Source organism: Cuculus canorus, chromosome 2 (genome assembly GCF_017976375.1).
Source record: "Cuculus canorus isolate bCucCan1 chromosome 2, bCucCan1.pri, whole genome shotgun sequence".
NCBI classification, from domain to species: Eukaryota; Metazoa; Chordata; class Aves; order Cuculiformes; family Cuculidae; genus Cuculus; species Cuculus canorus.
In genome coordinates, this window is record NC_071402.1 from 112,679,616 (window position 1) to 112,694,535 (window position 14,920).

Sequence of the window (14,920 nt, forward strand, 5' to 3'; positions counted from 1 at the left end):
GAGGTGAGCCGTGGGAAAGATGGGGAATCGGATGTCTTCCCCCGAAAGAGACGTATATGAACTCATGAAAGCCCTTCTTAAGAAACAAGGTAAAAATATTTCTGGGCATGATCTTAAAGTAATACTTAAATGGGTACAGGAAAAGATACCCACCGTAACCGCATCTACTATATTTACGCGGGAACTCTGGGATGAAGTAGGGTTAAAACTGTGGGATGCAGCAACCACAGGGAATGCTGAAGCACAGCGTATGCTCCCGTGGTGGAGGAGTATTTTTGAGACTTTAAAAGTGATATAGGGATTTAACATGGAGGGACCACTTAGAGATATAATAGTTGCATTAGTTTTGTTTAAGTATTGCATGATTACCTGGACACTATATACTCAGCGTGTGTGCCAAATGTATCCTGTTATTCTATACACTGAAGGCCAAATGTATCCTGTTATTCTATACACTGAAGGCCAAATGTATCCTGTTATTTTATACACTGAAGGCCAAATGTAGAAATTGTGTGTATTTGGCCTTGTCCTTTGTTCTGTGCTAATTTCCTGTTATCCCTGAACCATGCATACTCAGCAAACGGACTGTGGTCAGTTAATACCATAAAAGGGAAATACATAGGATTGTGAGCTAAGGAGCTGACTGCGCAGATGCAAAAGCTAGAGGTTCAAGGAAAGGACAAGTGAGGAAGACTATGCTCGGCCACCAGAAGACCCCTGAAGACCACCAAGGGATAGGACTGCGGCTGCGCAAGGACATTTAAATATGTAAATTGATTTCCTGGAAAAAATCATGAATATGTGGATGAGTTCTGGGAAAAGTAATGAATATGTATACTTGAGCTAGATAAAAGCAGGCAGTATTTGTGATACGGTGCACATGTTCGGAGGAGTGATCCCCCATGTGCCCGGCGCTGCAATAAAGAATACCTGCTGCTAGATCGTGTCTGTCTTTGACTCAATCTGGCGACCCAGATGGGACAATCTCTGCTCGGCTGCAAGACCCGCTGAGAACAGGACTCCCTTGGGTACCCCCGAGATTTTCTCGGAGGGACTCCTCGCCTCACCCGGATCATTGCAGGAGCAGACAAGGACTCCATCCGCTCTAAAACTGCACAGGTATTCTTTAATGTTTGTTTTGGGACCGGTCATTTGGGTAGCTTTCCATAAGACATAGAATTAATCTATGTGGGATAGCATTTGTTATACGATCGTATTTGTTTTCGGGTTGTTCAAATAATATTTGTTCTTAGTTTTGTTTTGTTTTGCTTTGGCTCAGAAAAAGGTTTGGATAACGAATTCAGAGACAAGATTAATGGTTTTGGAAACTTATTGGTATTGGGTCCTTATCATAGGAGTGATTTTAGTGATTGTGGGTGGTTTGTGTTGTTGTAAGAAGTGTCCTGTTTGGTGTATAGTGTAAAAGTATAAGAATGGGAGGACGGCAGAGTGGAGGAATTGTGAAGAAGAGCCCGTTGGGATGTGTTTTGGCGCATTGGAAAGACGTTGGAGGAGTTCCGGGAGGGAATGTGAATAGGAAAACACTGATTAAGTATTGTAATCAATGGTGGCCATTATATAAATTAGAGGATGGCGAAAAATGGCCATTTAATGGGACCCTGCGGTATAATACCCTGTTGCAATTAATGTTGTTTTTACGGCGAGAAGGAAAATGGGATGAAGTAATGTATGCAGATATGTTCTTTACCCTAAGAAATCATCCAGAATGGCAAAAAGAATGCGGGATAAATTTAGCCCCCCAAGACCCTTTAGTGTTAGCTATAGAAAAAGAGCAGAAGAAAAACGGAGGCAAGTTAAAGAGATGTTGCTCGGCTTGTAGCATAGGACAAAGGTGCATAAAACTTAAGGAAGTAGAAGAGAGACTGGAGGACTATGTTTCCCCGCCCCGACCTCCTACCCCTCTTGGACCTCCTACCCCTCCCAGACCTAGACCCCCTACCCCATCAGGAGAGTCAGTTGAGGATGAAAATTCAGAGAACTCAGGCGAAGGAGTAAACAATGATACTCCTGGTAGTGCGAGCTTTTCCCCTATCACAGCTCGTACTCGGAGCAAAGTGGGTCCAATAATTCAAGCCCCATTACGGCAGGCAGTGGGGACAGCAGGACCTACCAGAATTAAAATCCCCTTTTCAATGAGTGATCTGGATACTTGGCGGGAGACCGTAAAAGGATATCGGGATGACCCCGAAGGGGTGGCAAAGAGATTTGAACTCGTTATTAAGAATCAAGACCCTGACTGGAAAGATATAGATTTAATGTTAGATGCACTAACGGAGACTGAAAAACAATTAATAATCAAGAGTGCCCGCACTCAAGTCCAGATCCAGATTACGGCTGGGACCCTCCCAGGTACGGTTGAAGTCCACGTACCTAGGGACGATCCTAATTGGGATCCAAATAATGATCAAGAATATCGATTGTTGAAAAGATACCAAGAGTGGATCAGAATAGGCATTGAGACTGCCGTACCAAAGGCGGTTAATTGGTCAAACCTGTATGAAATCAAGCAAAATTTAGCAGAAACCCCCACTGAGTTTCTCGACAGACTGAGGACAGCAATGAGAAAATATACTACTTTAGATCCGGTGTCCGATACGGGGAAGCAGCAGTTAGTGTCCTTGTTTTTGGGACAATCCTCAGAAGACATCAGGCGAAAACTTCAGAAACTGAAAGAACCTGATATTAGGGACTTAGAAAAATTACTGGAGGAAGCATGGAGAATTTACAGGAATAGGGAAGAACAGAATAAACAGAGAATGGGACACATGATTGCGGAGGCAACAGTAGCAGCCTTAGAAAGACCAAGAGGCAGGGGACAGGGGAATAGACAAAGGGAACCACGTCAAACGTTACGACCAAACCAGTGTGCTTATTGTAAAGAAATAGGACATTGGAAAGGGGAGTGTCCCAAATTAACCAAAAGACCTCCTGTATTAGCCCAAATAAGTTCAGATTAATGAAGAGGACCGGGGGAATCTACCCTAGCAGATCCACTGGTTAAAATTGAGCTAGGGGAAGAAAAGAAAGAAGTAGATTTTCTCATTGACACCGGAGCCTCATACTCAGTACTAAACCAAAGGCTAATGCCAAAAGATAAGGATTTCATAACAGTAATTGGGGCCATTGGGCAACCAGAAAAGGCTTATTTTTTGAAACCACTTAACTATCGATTGGGAAAACAAATCGGAATACATAGGTTTTTGTATTTACCGAATTCCCCGAAGCCATTATTAGGACGAGATTTATTAGAACAATTAGAGGCAAAGATTGTTTTTCAAAAGGGAAAGGTCAAATTTCAGGTACAAGAACGACAATTAGTAGAAGTTCTAAGTTTGGCATTGTTACAGACTCAGCATCACTTAGAAATACCCACAGAAGTCTTAGATTCAGTATATCCAGGAGTATGGGCTAGTGAAATACCAGGAAGGGCTAAGAATGCTAGCCCCGTAACAATTAGGTTAAAATCAGAAGCAAGGCCGGTAAGAATTAAACAATACCCTTTGAAGTTAGAAGACAGGAAGGGAATCAAAGAAATAATTGATCGGTTTCTACAATATAATTTGTTGACGGAATGCGAATCAGAATATAATACGCCTATATTACCAGTCAAAAAGGCAGATGGGAAAAGTTACAGATTAGTACAAGATTTGAGAGCGATTAACAAAATAGTTGAGGACATTCATCCTGTAGTGGCCAATCCATATACGTTACTCACCAAGTTAAAAGACACGTTACATTGGTTTACCGTGTTGGATCTTAAAGACGCCTTCTTCTGCCTACCGCTGGCTTCAGAAAGTCAGAAGCTATTTGCTTTTGAATGGGAAAATCCCGAATCAGGGAGAAAGACACAATTGACCTGGACTGTATTACCCCAAGGGTTTAAAAACAGTCCTACAATTTTTGGAAATCAATTAGCTAAAGATCTAGAAACATGGATCCCTCCGGATGACAAAGGGGTTCTATTGCAATATGTGGATGATCTCCTAATAGCCACAGAAACTAGAAAAGAATGTGTTCTATGGACTATAGAACTCCTTAATTTCCTGGGACTAAATGGATATAGAGTTTCTCAACAGAAGGCTCAGATAATTCAGCAACGAGTAACATACCTGGGACTGGAAATCTCGGAAGGACAACGGGAACTCGGAACTGAGCGAAAAGAGGCAATTTGTCGCACCCCGGAACCCCAAACTGCAAAGGAACTACGAACATTCTTAGGAATGACAGGTTGGTGCCGCCTTTGGATATATAACTATGGTGTAATGGTGAAACCTTTGTATGAACTATTGAAAAGGAACCAATCTAAGATAGACTGGACCACTGAAGCAAGAAATGCTTTTAAACAGCTCAAGCAGGAACTGATGAGGGCTCCGGCCCTTGGTTTACCTGATGTTTCTAAACCGTTTTGGTTATTCTCTCATGAAAGACAGGGAATGGCTCTTGGAGTATTGGCTCAGAAGCTCGGTCCTTATAAGCGAGCGGTGGCTTACTTCTCCAAACAGCTGGACGAGGTGAGCAAAGGATGGCCGGGATGTCTGCGTGCGGTAGCTGCAGTCGTAATTAACATCCAAGAGGCCCGAAAGTTCACCTTGGGGCAAAAGATGACGGTGATGGTCTCTCATACTGTTTCAGCAGTCTTAGAACAGAAAGGAAGCCATTGGCTCTCGCCCCAAAGGTTCTTGAAATATCAGGCTATATTGGTAGAACAGGATGACATTGAAATAACTGTCATTAACATTGTGAATCCAGCCTCTTTTCTCAGTGGAGCTCGGGAAGAGCCAATATCTCATGACTGCATAGAAACCATCGAAGCTACCTACTCAAGCCGCCCAGACCTCCAGGAGACTCCCCTAGAGGATGCTGAGGACTCATGGTACACTGATGGGAGCAGCTTTATAAAGCAAGGACAACGTAGAGCAGGGTATGCAATAACCACGACCCAACGAATAGTTGAAGCTAACCCTCTTCCTATAGGAACCTCAGCACAGAAGGCAGAGATAATTGCCCTTACTAGGGCTTTGGAACTCGCAAAAGGGAAAAAGATAAACATTTGGACTGACTCAAAATATGCATTTGGAGTAGTTCATGCACATGGAGCAATTTGGAAAGAAAGAGGACTATTGACGACTCAAAAGAAACAAATTAAGCATGCGGAGGAGATATTAAGATTACTGGAAGCAATTAAACTACCAGAGAAAGTGGCCATTATGCATTGCCGAGGACACCAGAAGGGGAATACAGATCCAGAGGTGGGAAATCGATTAGCTGATAATGAGGCTAAGCGAGTGGCAGAGGAAGCCCAGGTTTGTGCTTTGATACCGGGCGGTAAACCAATGAATCTTGAGCAACCACCTAAATATTCAAAAGAGGATCTAAAATTGATTGAAGACTTAAAAGGTAAGCAAGGAGCAGAAGGGTGGGTTCAGCTGGAAGATGGCCGGATTGTAATACCATTCAATATGACGTGGCCATTGGTAAGGGCAGAACATACCAAGACACATTGGGGAGCAGATGCATTATACAAAGAATTGACCAAAAGAATAATAGGACGCAATTTATATACTACAGTAAAGCAGGTGACACAACAATGTGAAATCTGCCAACGGAATAACCCAGATACAACTAGCCGGTTAAAACTAGGAACAATTGGCAAAGGGAATTATCCCGGGCAACAGTGGCAGATTGATTTCTCTGAACTCCCAAGAAAAGGGGGGTACAGATATCTTTTGGTTTTGACAGACACCTTTTCAGGGTGGCCGGAAGCATACCCTTGTAGGACTAATAAGGCAAGAGAAGTAACCAGGATATTGCTAAGTGAAATTATTCCCCGCTTCGGGATCCCAGCAACAATATCCTCAGATAGAGGACCACATTTTTGTGCTAAGATAGTTCAACAGGTAGGGAAAGCATTAGAGATAGATTGGCAGTTGCACACTCCTTATAGGCCTCAGGCAAGTGGCCAAGTAGAGAAGATGAATCACATGATTAAGCAACAGATAGCAAAAATTAGCCAGGAGGCGAATTTGACCTGGCCACAGGCCTTACCATTAGCATTGCTCAGGATACGAGTTAAACCTCGAACGAAGGAAAATTTAAGTCCTTTTGAAATATTATATGGAAGACCATATCAGTTTCAGTTTAAGGGTGAGGAATTAACTCAGATAGGGGAAGGATATTTGTACGAGTACATGAAATCATTACAAAGACAGTTAACAAAAATTCATAAGAATGTCTTAGGAACTCGAGCAAGAGGATTAGATCAGCCGCTTCATGCCTTTGAACCCGGTGATTATATATATGTAAAGAATTTTTCAGGACACCCTTTAGAAGAGAAGTGGAAAGGACCATACCAAGTGCTGTTGACAACGTTCACCGCGGTGAAGATTAAAGAGCAACCAGCTTGGATCCATTACTCAAAGATAAAGAAAGCTCCAACAAAACCATGGACTACTACCCTTGCTGGACCTACCAGATTGCGATTCTCCAGATTATATTAATTTCTGGGGGAACTGAAGCCCGGTGGGATTTAAATATACACCTTTCTTTGACAGAAGGTATCTCACGAGTTTTAAATAAGACAAACTGCTGGATATGTACACACATGCCAGAATATAGTGGGAAAAGAATCTCATTAATAGGTATTCCTATACCAGGCAATGAGTCATGGAAAACATTCTGGGAAAACACTTCTTGGCCTAACTGTACTTACAGAACTCAACCTTTAGAAATTCATAGCCCCTCAGTAAGAGAACCTTATTGTAAATGTGTGCAAAGGTGCAATCCAGCCAAAGGAATGGATAAAGTTGGAGGGTGTGGGAATACCATTTATGTAGGAAATCACACCGGATGCCATGAGACCAACTACATTGGAGCCTCCATCTCTATTAATACTACACTTTGGCCAGTCCCAGAAGGAAAGGGATGGTATTGGTTATGTAATGATACAGCATGGAAGGTATTACCTGAAAATTGGGCGGGGACGTGTACTTTGGGAGCAGTGGTTCCAAATATAACCATCCATGATTATCTGTCAAAAGGTTGGCTCCAGACTCATATTCGGAGAATTGAGCGAGGAATAGAAAATCCCTTAGTAAAACGGCAAACAGCGTTTCACTCCTTTGCTAGGTGGTTTCTCCCATGGTTGGGGGTGAGTGAGCTTGAAAAAGCGATAGTAAATATTTCAGCTGTAGTAGAAGAGATTGAAAATAGAACTGTAGATGCAATACAAGCACAACAGCTTGAAATAAACAGTCTAGCACAAGTAGTGCAGCAGAATAGGATGGCATTAGATTTGCTATTAGCATCACGAGGAGGAGTATGCACAATTATAAATACGAGTTGTTGTATGTATATAGATCAGAGTGGCCGAATTGCTACAGATATAAGTGAAATATGGGAACAAACAAAAATACTACATGAGGTAACTAAAGATGATACCACCTGGGGATTCCAAGAAGTGTGGAAAAAACTCACCTCATGGTTGCCTAATTTACAGTGGCTAAAGCAGGCCTTCATTGCTATAATAGTTATTGTAATCTTAGTAATATTAGTTTGTATATCAGTTAAGTGTGTCCTATCCTGCGGCCAACGGACTACCGAGAGTTATGAGGCCTGGAAGAAAAATAAACTAAAACATCAGGTAGAAACAGGAAGGTATTTTAGCAGAACCTTGGATAATAAGGGGGTTGTGTAATTGCAAAAGAATTTGCAATGTGCATAGAAAAGGGGGGACTTGATATAGGGATTTAACATGGAGGGACCACTTAGAGATATAATAGTTGCATTAGTTTTGTTTAAGTATTGCATGATTACCTGGACACTATATACTCAGCGTGTGTGCCAAATGTATCCTGTTATTCTATACACTGAAGGCCAAATGTATCCTGTTATTCTATACACTGAAGGCCAAATGTATCCTGTTATTTTATACACTGAAGGCCAAATGTAGAAATTGTGTGTATTTGGCCTTGTCCTTTGTTCTGTGCTAATTTCCTGTTATCCCTGAACCATGCATACTCAGCAAACGGACTGTGGTCAGTTAATACCATAAAAGGGAAATACATAGGATTGTGAGCTAAGGAGCTGACTGCGCAGATGCAAAAGCTAGAGGTTCAAGGAAAGGACAAGTGAGGAAGACTATGCTCGACCACCAGAAGACCCCTGAAGACCACCAAGGGATAGGACTGCGGCTGCGCAAGGACATTTAAATATGTAAATTGATTTCCTGGAAAAATCATGAATATGTGGATGAGTTCTGGGAAAAGTAATGAATATGTATACTTGAGCTAGATAAAAGCAGGCAGTATTTGTGATACGGTGCACATGTTCGGAGGAGTGATCCCCCATGTGCCCGGCGCTGCAATAAAGAATACCTGCTGCTAGATCGTGTCTGTCTTTGACTCAGCATGCTCATGTGATGGTTCCTGTTTTTCTTGCTTATTGAAAGCAGTGTTTTCAGCTTTCTTTCCTTCTTGGGTAGTTCTTACAAAATCAGCTCTGGAACATATAAACAAACTGAGACAGTAAGAAAAGTATTGCCCGAGAGGATCTTTGCCTGACTAATCACGGTTTTGGTTTTACAAGGTCTTCTCAGGTTTGTTTTCTCTGGAACAGTGGCAACATTTCTCTTAGAGGGATTGCAAACCTATGGGCAAAAACATAAATGCATGGAGAACGAGTTTTCTCATTCTCTTAAATCCTTGCTCAGGCTGTACTCATCCCTAATTTTAATGTTTGTGTATACTACAACTGCCATTTAGTACAGTCCCAAGCCAAAACTCTCATGATTTTCAAGTATGGGCCATAAGCTACAACACTGTGCATAGTAGTTGGCAGATAACATTTCCTTTGTCTTCCAACCAAGTGTATTTTTTTATCTTCTGTGAGATGCTCTGTGGTGAGATTGTGGTTTTCTAAGTCCTGGAAATAGAAGTGTTCTCTCAAATGGTTACTTGCTTGTTTGGCAGCTTTGTTACTTGGTTGAAATGAAGTTCTATTTTGTTTAGGCTCCTGGGCACCTTAGCATCCTCTAACTTGACTGTTCTTCCCATGCTGGTTTTCCAGAACCAGCATTGCTTACTGTCAAAGAAAAATTTGAGGACTTAGATGCAATTTCTTTTGAGGATTAGACATTTCTAAGTTTTTTTCTAGTGGCAGCAGCATTGTCCTGTCAGCCTAGTTGGTGTTTCCTGTGCAAGCTGGGTGAGTCGTTCACAAAGGGAGATGCACTGTTTTGGGCAAGCTCATTCTTTAACACCTCTTTTGTAAGTGCTTTACAGTATTCATCTCTTGACAAACTTCCCACCTCTATACAACTGGCTACTGACTTGCTAACACCTGTTAACTATCTAAAATTTGGAACAGACATCATGGTTTGAAAGCAGCACTACCAAAATCTGGTTTTGCATTGATAGGGACTCCTGCAGCCATACTGCAAAGGAACAAGCCTTATTTCAGTATTAGCTTTTACACCTTCCACCATATGAAGTACCTCACAGAAGAAAGACGCTACTTATTCTTCTATTTTGCTGATCTGAAGACCAGTTCAGCATTACATTGGGTTTTTTCAGCCTGAACAAGAGAAGGCTCTGAGGAGACATTCTAGTGACCTTCCAGTACCTGCAGGGGCTACCGGAAAGCTGGGGAGGGACTGTTTACAAAGGCTTGTAGTGATAGGACTAAGGGCAGTGGGTATAAACCGGAGAGGGACAGATTTAGACTAGACATAAGGAAGGATTTCTTCATGATGAGGGTGGTGAGGCACTGGCACAGGTTGCCCAGGGAGGTTGTGGTTGCCCCATCTCTGGAGGTGTTCAAGGCCAGGTTGGATGGGGCTTTGGGCAGCCTGATCTGGTGGGAGGTGTCCCTGCCCATTGCAGGGGGGTTGGAACTAGATGATCTCTAAGGTCCCTTCCAACCCAAAATATTCTATGATTCTATGATTACAGATTTCTGGGGTGTGTAATGCAAACAATTGTTATTTGGAGTTCTGATTTAGTCTCAATTTCCTAATGGAAGATCATCTTCTCTCTTCATAGATATGTTCCGTGGAACTACCATGAAACCCAGCGGGATGTATATAATTTTTCTGGTGACAAAGATCTGGAGTATTTCCTGCAGCTTGCTAGCGAGATCGGTTTGCTGGTTATCCTAAGAGCTGGACCTTACATCTGTGCGGAATGGGACATGGTACAGCCTTTTATATAACAGTTATCTCTTTTCTAGGGTAAATCTGATGCAGGTAGGTCTTTCTTAAAGTAGACAAACTTACTTGGTGAATCCTTGGACAAGACTCTTGGTTTAGTGTATTGAAATCCATACATCCTAAGCGACTTCTTACAATGCAAGCTTACTTTGTATTTGTTTTTCCATTGGGAATTATAACTTATAGAAAGTCAATGTTCAGGTGTCAGTGTATGTTTTGATAAAAGGCTAAATTCTTCTTACTTTTTCAAAAAATGGTAACTGAAGTGATTTTCTTACTTTTCCCAGGGAGGTCTTCCTGCATGGCTGTTGGAGAAGAAGTCTATTGTTCTCAGGTCTTCTGATTCAGGTAGAGACATCAAAAAGGGCTAGCAAAAATATAATTTAGCAGCAAAGTCGCTTGCTGTTTGAGGCCATTACTAAATAACTTAAGCTAAAATATGATTTATCTCATGAACAAAATTTTCAGTACTTTTAATGAGAAGTGTGCATTCAAGAAGTATGTAGAAGAGCAAAGAAGGGTAGAAAGTTTCCTAGGTTTTGTCAAATTTCATGAAATTAATGCAAAGAGAGAAATCATTATTGTCATTGAGAAGATGGGTAGCTCTCAGCTTTGAGGTTTTTGGTGGTCAGTGACCTGCTGGCTGCTCGTTGCAGGGGTACTTCCTGGCTTATCGATATGGGTGTAGTTCCAGAACAGCGTTCCTATGTGCTACCTGGGAACGGACCAGACATGGAAGGATTTGATGAAACAGGAGATTAATGTGGGTATCGAAGCATGTATTAGGTGACAAAGAAGCATATCATATATTCGGTTCTGCTCATTGTGTGATAAATTATCTATTTTTAAAAAATACTACACATAGCAACATTTGAATTTGTTTTCATGTTGAAATATATTAGGACAACATGTGTGAGACTGAAGTCTGGTGATTTTCAAAGTTCATTAGTATTTAGATGTTTTATTTTTCAGTAAACTGTACTGGAAGGCTGACATTTAAGTGCACATCAGTTCATTAAATGCTGCTCTGTTATACTTTATGTATTTATAACACTAAGTAAAAACTATCCATATATAGTTTAAAAGAAAAAGTAGAAACAAGTAGAAAAGTTGTGAAACATTTATACTTTATGTATCACAGATTACCTGGCAGCAGTAGAGAAGTGGATGGGTGTCTTGTTGCCAAAGATGAGGCCTCACCTCTATGAAAATGGAGGTCCGATCATCATGGTGCAGGTAAATTTCTGAAAATCAAATGAAGCCAAGCAGCGTGAATGCTGATATAGCTCTTGCAGACACTCCAGGGGTGTTGACTGGTAATGTCACAGATGTTCCTTAACAGTATCAGGTAACTGAAAGATTCTGATGAAATCTCTTATCCTGGAGAACTGAGTGCAGTTTTTCCAGAGTTCAGAAAGCGATCGTGTGCTCTGTCAGAGTTGTTTCTTGCAACTGTAGAAAGCAACAGAGGAAACTTGTGGAGCTTTTCAGGTCTGATTTTCATGCCAGTTCTCACATAAAGCTGTAATACATTACAATTGCCTGAAACCCTCTGACAGGAAAAGGGGGAATAAGGATACCTGCAGGTAGAAGCAAAATCATTATGGAGTAAGCCTGAAACTTGTGACAAAAATGGCTTCAAAATTTAAGCTTTTTAGATCTTTATGCCTAACTGAAGCTGTAAATGTTTCAGGACACTGTTCTGTGTTTGGGGTGAGTAGCTTCTCCCTTGAACTCCTTCTAGAAATGTACCTTCTGTGATTGTTCTATATTCTTAGTATTTGACCATAACAAAAGCTTTGTTTTAATTTTTTTACAAACTCCCTGACTGACACAGAAGGAGTAGGAGATCCTTCTTAAAATATGCTCAAGATCATTGTTCTTAAACAGTGTGTTATGTCTATTGAGCAAAAGCACTGGGAAAAATTATTCCTTGGCAGAAATAAGATGCTTATAACTGAATTTTCAGAAATAACCTTCAAGTGTGTATGGCATTGGATCTGGAGCTTGAAAGTCCATCCTCTTGGGAAAAGGGCAAGATGCATACCTCTTGGTAATAACGGAGTTGCCCTTCTTCCCTCAGTCCTTTGGGTTTACTGTAGGGCTTTGCTGTTCTTTTGAGCCCCTTGTAGGTATTTCTGTTCTGGAAGTCCAGATTTGCTACAGTTTTGGTTATGTTGCAACTTGTTCTATGGCTTCATTGTTCTGCTTGGGAGGTGGGTCACAGCTCTCCATTTTTATTACAGACTGGTTTTGATCACTGTTGCTAAGTAGCTGGGGTAGAGATTTTGATGTGGAGAGTGACTTTGTAGGGAAATTACTTATTTCCACTCAACAGTTGCTCCACTGCAAGATACGGGTCAGAGGACTCAGTGCCTAGAAGTGTTGTCTTCCTTTACCTCTCAGATCTGGAGTTAAAATGCCATTTTCAGCATTGCCATCAAAGGAAGAGGATGGTTGGGTTTGGGCTTTCTGTTTTTGGTACCAGGTGCAGGCTGAAACTGGCTACTGCTTTACTGACTTGCTTTTACTGTACAGGTAGAGAATGAGTATGGAAGCTACTTCGCTTGCGACTATGACTACCTGCGTTTCCTTCTAAAGCTATTTCGCCAGCATCTTGGGGATGAGGTGGTGCTGTTCACAACTGATGGTGCAAGCCAGTTTCACTTGAGATGTGGAGCTCTTCAGGGTCTTTACGCAACGGTGGACTTTGCCCCAGGTTGGAGACTGTGGTTTGTTACCAAAACATTCTGGTGTACGTGTGTTTGTGGCAAGAAAAACTGACTTGACTGCTTGACGGCTTTGATTAAGCGAGGTCATGGAATCATAGAATATCTCAGGTTGGAAGGAACTTATGAGGACCATCGAGTCAAACTCCCTGGCATTTACTTATATTTGACATGCTCTTAGACATACAAGAATCAGCCACAAGTACAGGTAGAGAGTCATAATCACTTCCTTGCATCATTAAATAATGAATAAACAATTTACACTACTCATAATGTGTATCTCCAAAAAATTAGCAAGGATACTTTCGATTCCATCAATTTTTTTTAATATATTTTTTATGCTGGATTTGTTTGTTGTTGGTTTGGTTTTATTTGTTTTTAAATGTCCTCTGTCTGCCCAAGAATCCAACCCTCATAGTTAATTTCTTTTTAAGGCAGTAGTTACTCAAAAAAAAAAAAAATACTGCTGAAGGTTATAGTTAGAAATGTGCACACTGCCACAGTTTTCTGTGCCCTGAAGAATGGCCAAGCAGCCGTAGTGTGTGCAGAAAGTGCCCTTTTGATAGAGGAGGAAAGTTAATGATGTAATATTTGTATACTGCATGGACTTGGCTTCAGTCCCAAGACACAAACTCTAGGACAGATCTTCCATATTTTTAAACATGCAGCCTCTTTTGTACATTACTCTCTCTACAGTCAAAGATGTATGTGTAGCAAGGGTCTATTTTCTCACAAGAGATTGAAATTGTGAACCCTGTCATGTGTATCATTTATGAGCTGGAGAGCTACTCATGGAAATAGTTATTTCCAGCCGCTATGGCTTGAGGCACTAGGAGTGAACAGAAGTAAAACTCCCCTTTAAGGATTGCCTGGCTTCTCTTCTTCCCCATAGTCTTGGTACTGCAACCCCAGGCCTATACTTTCCAATGACCATGTAGCTATTCTACCACATCTCAGAGTGTTTGGTGCCACGATGTCATTCTGGAGAAAAAGGTAGGTTTTCAGAAGATGCATCTCAAAAGCAAAGATCTATACATGCTTGCATACATGTATGTATATCTTTTAAGTAAGTTCTGCAACTTAAATGCTGGAATCTAAGGTATTGATTCCTGTGTTTTCTGAAGCAACTTTGTCTAGATTTTTGCTCAGAGTTGGAAGGGAAATAAGATGCCTATTTCAGTAAAATGAGGGACTGAAGAAGTCATGTGTTTAGCAACTCAGCTTTGTTTCTGTCTGCTTATAGGTGGCAATGTCACGGCAGCATTCTTAGCTCAAAGGGGCAGTGAACCTATGGGCCCTTTGGTATGTCTTTTCACTTTTCACATTTATTTTATCATTCCTAGTCTTGCAGTGGCTAATAAGAGAGGACTTGACAGCAGTGGGTTGGGCAGTTTTAGGGATGTGTTTGTGAAGACATAATTTCCAAGTCAGTCAGAAATGGTGGGCAGAGGAGCTTCTGCTTGTGTTTGTCAAATCCACATTAACTGCTGTTACACAAATACTATTTTAGTCTCAAAAGGTATTGATTTTGTTTTAGTCTTTTTCCTGCTAAGACAAATGTTTACAAAGCAGCGGAAACAGTATGTATGATTAGATGGGTTAGTGAGATGTGTGGGTGGAAGTTAAAAGCAAAATTAAAAAGGGCAGGTTTGAATTTGCTTCCTGTTTTCTGCTACCCTAGAAGTTTTACACAGGCTATAGTGGAATGTTAGATCACTGGAAGCCATTTTGACAGAGGGAGAAGATCCTTTCAGGGTACAAGATTATCTCTGTACTAGGGAATTGCTTAAAATGCAATTGGGATATTTGAGAGATTTATTTTTCATTACATGTAGTCTGTGTATGCCATTATGCAATGATTGTCTTGGTTCTATCATTTATTTGAATGCCAAGCATCTGGAACACATTCATGTTGACAGGTTCCAAGGACATCAATGCTCTTTGGTACTTAAGTGATTATTTTCAA

The 14,920-nt window shown here is 41.1% G+C and overlaps 1 protein-coding gene across 1 annotated transcript in view; it reads left to right on the top strand.

Annotated features, from left to right (window-relative positions):
* The first annotated feature begins 6,969 nt into the window (after positions 1-6,969).
* Positions 6,970-14,920, top strand: part of GLB1 (galactosidase beta 1) — a 29,362-nt gene continuing 21,411 nt past the window's right edge. Inside the window, exons 1-7 of the mRNA XM_054057892.1 lie at positions 6,970-6,976; positions 7,377-7,441; positions 10,039-10,209; positions 10,513-10,573; positions 11,367-11,461; positions 12,764-12,944; positions 14,198-14,256. Of these exons, the coding sequence (XP_053913867.1) occupies positions 6,970-6,976; positions 7,377-7,441; positions 10,039-10,209; positions 10,513-10,573; positions 11,367-11,461; positions 12,764-12,944; positions 14,198-14,256 (639 nt within the window). The remainder of the gene's footprint in view (positions 6,977-7,376; positions 7,442-10,038; positions 10,210-10,512; positions 10,574-11,366; positions 11,462-12,763; positions 12,945-14,197; positions 14,257-14,920) is intronic.